Source organism: Sesamum indicum, linkage group LG12 (assembly GCF_026168435.1).
Source record: "Sesamum indicum cultivar Baizhima isolate 11 linkage group LG12, ASM2616843v1, whole genome shotgun sequence".
Taxonomy (NCBI): domain Eukaryota; kingdom Viridiplantae; phylum Streptophyta; class Magnoliopsida; order Lamiales; family Pedaliaceae; genus Sesamum; species Sesamum indicum.
The window spans coordinates 17855458-17862948 of record NC_142668.1 but is presented as its reverse complement, the minus strand read 5'-3'; the positions used below and the strand labels follow the sequence as shown (position 1 = coordinate 17862948).

At 35.3% G+C, this 7491-nt stretch overlaps 1 protein-coding gene across 1 annotated transcript; it reads right to left on the bottom strand.

The window, feature by feature from the left end:
- Positions 1-591: 591 nt before the first annotated feature.
- On the bottom strand, positions 592-6336 carry LOC105175714 (dammarenediol II synthase). Its single transcript, XM_011098260.3, has 18 exons — positions 6054-6336; positions 5191-5409; positions 4837-5025; positions 4183-4272; positions 3868-4062; positions 3612-3696; positions 3357-3523; positions 3061-3249; positions 2858-2971; positions 2644-2763; positions 2409-2531; positions 2209-2307; positions 2033-2092; positions 1908-1954; positions 1649-1792; positions 1400-1577; positions 1139-1303; positions 592-1055 (listed from the first exon to the last, which is right to left on the bottom strand). The coding sequence occupies exons 2-18, from the start codon at positions 5389-5391 to the stop codon at positions 936-938; spliced, it is 2286 nt and encodes a 761-aa protein (XP_011096562.1). The 5' UTR covers positions 5392-5409; positions 6054-6336; the 3' UTR covers positions 592-935.
- Positions 6337-7491: the final 1155 nt, after the last annotated feature.

The window sequence follows — 7491 nt, the reverse complement described above, 5'->3', positions numbered from 1 at the left end:
TAAGCCCAATCTATTATTTTACTATCTATTTATATAAAATAAAAAATTATTTTTTCTCATAAACATCGGTTATGACACCGCAATATTAATTTTATAATTATATTAATAATATTCCTAAGTTGACTTTCCCTTTGTTTTCTTTTCTTTTTGTTCTAGAAATATGACATTTTGATTTATATATATTTTAAAATATAAAAATATTATTTATTATATACATAAAAAAACTACGTGCAATGGCGGCTACCCACTCTTTATTTTGTTTTCCTTGAGCACTCCCAAAATAATAAGACAGTTGAATTTGCCGGCTATAAATTTGTTTATACTTTAGCGAAGAAGTCAAAGTTTATTAATGTCACTCCTTCCGTTTGGTCCCACCAAATTTATTGGCTAAATTAAATTAATTCGAATTAAATTTTTTATTTCATTTTTTGTTTCCAACATATAAATGATATGTGTATAAAAACCTTTATTAATGCTCACTCTGCTCCTCCTAACTTTATCATCTAAACTTTTTCAACCAAATTCTTTTTTATATATAATTAAAACAATGTTTTATTAGATTTTATTTAAAATTTAAACAAACACATCGAATTTGATACAACTGCTAAGTATATAACTAAAAATTGATGAATTGCTTAGACAATTTCATCAAAAGTTACAATACATGAGAAGTTTTGGTGCTGAGGATACATAATGTACAGTAGGATTTCAAAGTCTAAAAAGAAAAAATAAATAAACATGGAGCTTCATTATTGTACTATTCTATATCGTCTTAGAGAAGATGGCTATTCATTCTTTGTGCCTCATTATTTTTTGAATATTATTCTGGACATTGCTGGCTGTGGAAAGCTTTACACACACACTCTTCAACAATCAACAGTACAGAAGCTTGCGCAGTTGCTGCAGTGAGCATATATATGTATATGTGTTGTTGTTTAGAGGCATTGAGATGGCCAGACTCGTTTGCGATACTCTCCCAGTGCCCACAGTGGGAAGATATTCCTGTATTGTGCGTAATGCAGCATACAGTTCTTCATGTACACTCCAGTGATTTCCTGCAATTATGAGTTTATACTCTTGGTCAGAAGACTAGTTCATTTGGATCCCACAACAGATCAGGCATTGCTAAAATGGTTACCTGTTGAGGGAAGTCGCCGTCGTCCATCTGTGCATTGATCAACAACTTTGCTGCTCTATGCAGAGGTGTAGGATCCCTCTCTGCCTGTCCACTTTGCAAAAGACCGAGCATTGCCCATGATGTCTGTACCAAATTTGTGCGGTTTCCTTCCAAGGGTGTGTATTTCTGTAGCAACATCATCATCATCATCATATACAAGTACAAGCCTGTATTTGTCTCATAAGGAGCTGGCTTTCATTGGTGTGTGTTTGTTTTTCTTACCATGCTTGGGCAGGACTCCAAGCTTTCTCCCCATCCACCTTCTTCATTTTGTGTTGAGAGGAAAAAGTTGACACCTTTTCTAACTGCTTCGCTGTTCTCGTATGTCTTCCCTGCAGCAGCTAATCCTCCCAGCACGAAGAATGTGCCGTAGAGGAAGCAAATTCCCCAGTATCCATACCTGCACGCATAGTCCAGATCAGACCATTGAAATCGTTCATCTCTTTAAAATCAGAAATGAATAAAACTCACCATGAACCATCAGGCCATTGTTTCTCCTCGAGGAACTGTAATGCCTTAGCCACGGAGATCTCAATTTCTTTCTCCCGGTGGCCTGGATGCAGCCTCTTGAATGCTAGAAGAGCTTGGACTATGGAAGCAGTGCATTCAACATGCCTAAACCACAGAAACAAGTGACTTTAGAGTTGAATTCAATTGATCTTTTCAAGTATAAAAGAGGTTTTTAAATGGAAACAAAGAACATGGGAGAAAATGAGAGCTAAGATCTTACTCTTGCTCAACGACAATGTCCGCAAACAGTTCTGAGGGGTTCAATACCTGATAGTAGCAAAAATCATTTCAACTTTAACACCCGTTCTTGTGGTAAAAAACATATGACTTTAACACAAAGTTTACCTGCAAGTATGGTTGCGGAATTGGTGGTTCCCAGATAGCAAATCCACCGCTCAGAGGACTCTGTACACACAATATTGTGCATTATTAGTTTACATCCGTAAAGCAAATTGAAAATGTTAACTCGATAAGATTTGATTGCCTTGATTCAGATATCATCAGAAACTAATAATACATACTTGCAAATAAAGGAGCACGTTCACAGCCTCGTACAAGCGCTCAACATCGGCTTTCTCTCCCGCAATTTCAGTTGGCATTTGTGAAAGCAGGAGCAAACACTGTTGTCATAATTAGCATATTTAGGTCAAATTTCTTCGTTTCATGAAAAGCAAACACAATGCGTATGTTTTCTGAAAGAAGAATTGAGACAAGTATGTACCTTGAGGGCCTCAGCTGTGCAGTCTGATACAACCCATCCCTGATCCTGATCAGAGAAAGTCCACGCACCTTTAGTAAAGTGACGATACATTGCTGTGTGGTCGCCCTTCGGGTTTTCCTTTATCTGCACAAGGAATTATCACAAGCACAATTCAAATGGACGTAATTAAATTACATACTATAGACAACCTTCCTACTGTATCTGTAAATTAATTATTCAGTTTCTAGATATGTACCTGAGATTCTTTCACGTAGAAGTGTGCCTTCTTAAGACAATCGCCGTATTCGTCAACCATGCCACTAGCAATAACTGCTTGTGTGGCAAGAGTACTGTCCCATATTTGACTTCCAAAACTCTGCAAATTAATTAAAACTTAGTATTAGCATTATATTTAACACTTCTTTACTTATATTTCACACTTGTTTACTTATATGGTAAGAAAATAATACCTGCATCTTCATGCCATCTTCGGCGAGCCACAGATAATCAGGGACCCTGGCTAGATGATGCTTGAACTCGTCGCAGTTAGGATCATGGGCCCACCAACACATCATTTGAAGACTCTGTATCAAGAAACATAGTACAACGCTATTAGCACAAGATCAACTTAAAGAGGAAATCCTATGTAAGTTGCTTGCTTACTATCACATACTTTTTCTACACATCCGATGGTAATATATCTGCTCTCCTCAGCTCCATAGCGCATGTATTTAATTGCCTTGTCCATAGCCTTTTGTCTGATCTTGTTTAATGGCCAACGCCGCATAAATGGTTCTGTGCAGTAGTTGAGAGTATCCCAAAGCAAATCTTGTATGAAGGTGTGAGGGTAGTAAAGATCATCCTGCATTGTCAAATTCAATCATTTTGAGGTCCAAGTTTTTTCAATTCAATCTAGTATCCGATTCAACTATGTTTAACATGAAATGTTGGTACTAAGTCTTCACCCACCTTACAACAGTCATGGCGTGCCTTATTCCAATCTATTTGATCATAGGGCTTGACGTGGATTTCTTGTCTGATTGATAGAACCAAGTCGGTAAGTGGTCCGTGGTATTTTCTACCGTAGAGGTAGGACATGGGCATGTAAGTTGTACGACAGTAGCACCACATTTTAGCTGCATTCAATTTTAAACCGCAGGATGAATTAACACAACCAAGACAAGAATTGAACAATATTAACAATATTACTATTTCAGAAATTACCTGGATGATAAGGCAAAACTGAAGGGAAGAGCCAGAACTCCGGGGGAAGCGGGTTGCAGCCATCCCATTCGTACACTCCCAGGACCTAATCCAATTAAAGCATTTTCTGTTATCAATTAAGTCCAACATAGGGACAAATATCTGAATTCTTCCGAGTATCAAAGTTGGTCCATCAATTATGTACGGTTGTATTAAGTCCAGTTGTCCAAAATAGAATAACATCAATTATGTGAGAAAAACGTGGGAGATGAAATACCGAAAGATAGGTCTTTCCCCAAGAGGGAATTCCAGTTGCACCACCATGATCCAGAATCCACTTGCGAGCCCTTGCTACTGCACCGTTGCCGTCGTCGGGTCCCTCTCCCAAAATACGTAGTGCCACATAGCTAAGTGCTGAACCTATCATTGTGCTGTGCCCTTCTATGTAAAATCCCCATCCGCCGTCCTCATTCTACGTGTACAATTCACCATTAATACACTTCATAGTCCATACAATAATTGATAATTGGATTTTATTTCATATTTACAAATTTAAATATATATATATATATATATTGTGTGTCGTCAGCACCTGATGGTTGTAGATGTATCGAACCATTTCCTTCTTGTGTTCGGATGTCAAAATTGTGTTGATTGCTCCGCTTATGTACAAGGCGATAAGCTGTGCGGGAAATATATTCGTAAATTGCAAAATACAGAATGTAAAAGCAACAGCACAAGCCATATAATGCAAACAGTAAAAATAAAAACTTAGATGATTATTGTCATCAAAGAGAATAATTATTTTAATTTACTATTAACTTAATTATCATTCTGCACCTAAAATTGCATTTTACTCATTTCGCACCCATCTTTTCATCTTTTTACCGATTCTTTTGACTTCAATATTGGAGTGCTTGTATTAGAGCGTAAATTGACAATCCGTGTTCTTGTCAGCTAATTTATTTTCTAACTTGAGGTCAGATTTTATATGCCAGACAAAGCACAAGCAACCCACTCTCCACGACCAAATAAACCTTTTCAAGTACTTTTGCTTAGAACTAGTTGCGAGCAGAAAATTTTAACTCAAATAAAATTTGGTCGAATTTGAATAAATTATATAGCAAGTAATTGTGATTAATTTGATTTTGTCAAACTTAATTTAAATAAGAATTTTTGGTTACAAACACATGTAAGATAGTAATGAGCGGTCAAACATTGTGACGGTCTGAAGATAAATCCTTACGAGGGGAGGAGTAAAAAACATAGGGCCTGCATTTTCAGCTGGCCAGTGCCCGTCACTTGCTTGGACTGCCCGATTAAGGCGCAGGGCTTTCTTCACAGCAATAGTCGCTGCCTCGTAGGTCACTTCTTCCTTTTCTCCAACTCTAACCGGTGGGATGCTTAGCAGATCAATTCCACTTTCTCTTTTAAGCTGCTCATATACAATTAAAATCATATTAGATTATCAGACCAAATGATCATTTGTTGACAAATTGACATTCTTAAAATTATTACACATCTGTCCATCTCATTAATCTTTTTGTAGCAAATTCTTATATGTAGAGTGGAGTATAAAAGAAATGCAATATTAATTCACCTGCATTCTCATGAACAAATCAGCACAAGAATGAAAACCCTTCTTCCTGTTCTCATTGAATTCTTCGCGAGCCTTCTGAAATGCTTGGCGTTCTTCAGGGGTTCCGCCATTGGGATCATACTCCCAAATTTGTCGGCCGACGAAGTTGTTGGTGCTGTACAAATATGGGCCATGGCCTTCAGCAATCTTCAGCTTCCACATCCTGAATTAATTTCTCTCCTGCAGTTATTTGATCAAGCACCAAATTCAATTAGGTAGTAGGTAATTAAAAAATAGCTAGTAGAATAATACTAATAACTAAACCCCAGCTAGCTACCCCTCTCTCTCTTTAAACACAAAAATTGTAATTGTATTTACAGCCCTCACGTTTTCCAAGTGTCAATAGTATTTGTATTAACAACCTACACACGAAACTTCACATGCATCTGCGCGGATGCGGATCTGATCATTAGAAAAACATAACAACTTGTTATTTGCTTCTTTCTTTGGGGGTTGAACTTGACGAGAGTGGCGGAAGTAAAGGAAGGTGGGCGGGGCAGCCGCTTACAATATACTACCAAGACTAATTTCTTCTTTTGTTTTGCGGTGTATGAATTGGAATAATAACACATCAAATAAGATGATCGATGTAGTTCTACTACGTACCTATGCACCTAATTAATTATTTACCATATGAAGATCATCAATATTTAACATACATATAATCAGAAACCAATTCAAGCTAAATTGACTATGTAACTAATGAAAATGAGGATTCTTGCATAATTGACCTCACTCCCCACCTAACTTATAAGTTGCAAGAGATCTCAAGGAAGAGTAGTGCATATACATATGAGCAGAGAGTGCAAATTAAGAAGAGATACCTGATGGTGCAGGGAGACGTAACTAAGCCTGTTGGGTCGGTCGGAGAATGGATGGGCAACCAAATGATGATGATATACGATATGTTTGGGGCTCCCCAGAACTACTTATAATGGATGAAAATATCACAGGTGGCAAGCTTTTTCCATTACTTAAATGAATTAGTCGCGCGGGGGGCTGTAATGGGCAGAAAAGTCCGAGCTGGACTGCAGGACTTGGTGCGCAACTTCATCTTTGGAGGCCATTTTTTATTTAGATATGACTCTAAATTTTCTTGACTGCAACACACATTTTCAATGGCAATAGGGAAGGAAGTAATATATATTCGAAATTAGTTGGAAACTAGTGGAAGTGGTAGTGTACGATGAGCAACGTTGCGACTCGGTCCTCATTCATTGCTTTTCATTTTTTATCTTTGTCCTTATTCAATGCGACGTTAACATTTTGATATTTTGAAGTAAAAGCCATATTATGAATACTGAGGTCAATGCGTGCAAGCGTACATGATTTCTTGAGTATTCGTACGTATATCCATTTTTTATAATTCAACTTCACCACTACAACAATTTTCTCTCCTTTTCTTTTGGTGGAATTACGGGAAAATAGAACCGTATAAGAGAAATATCTATACCTAAACATGATAGTTTTAATTATACGCCATAAGAGAAATATAGCGACAAAATAATTCAAGTGACAATTTTAGTATTGTCATTGTATATATATATTTGCTGATAGGATAGTTTATTTTGCCAAAATAATGAATTTTATAGTTTAACTACTTATAATTAATTTGTGAAACTTATTATAATTAAAATAAATAAATAAATGAATACAGTGATAAAATATTATAAATAAATTAAAATTATCATAAAAATAGCTAGTGACACATATATATAGTTATAATCTAGTGATAGTAATTATTTGTTACACTAAAGATGTTTCACTAATTATCTATTGTAACAAATTTGTGTAATTTTTTTTACAAATAATTATATATAGTATAACAAAATAAAAGTTGTTATCACTCAATATATATTTTTAGTGATAAATTATAATATTATTATTTTTTATTTTGTCATTACTATTATATTTTTTTATAGAGGTATTAAGCTCATATTTGGACCCATATCTATTACAATAGATATTTCAAATATGGACATATATAGGGCTTAGCTATACCCTGAACACCATTGGGTATTGGGGTATTTGTACAGTAATTTTTAATTTATTAAAAAAAAAGGGAGATTATTTATCCATTAATTTAAAATAATTAAATTTGTAAACTTTTGATGAATTAATCAACTAACTAGATTTACTTTTTATTTAAAAATTCTTATATTCTGCATTTTGATATTTCAACAAGTTTTTTTTAGAGCAAATAAAACTTATTTGATTTGCATCAGAAAAAACAAAACAACTTTAGAATTTTTCTTAAAAAGA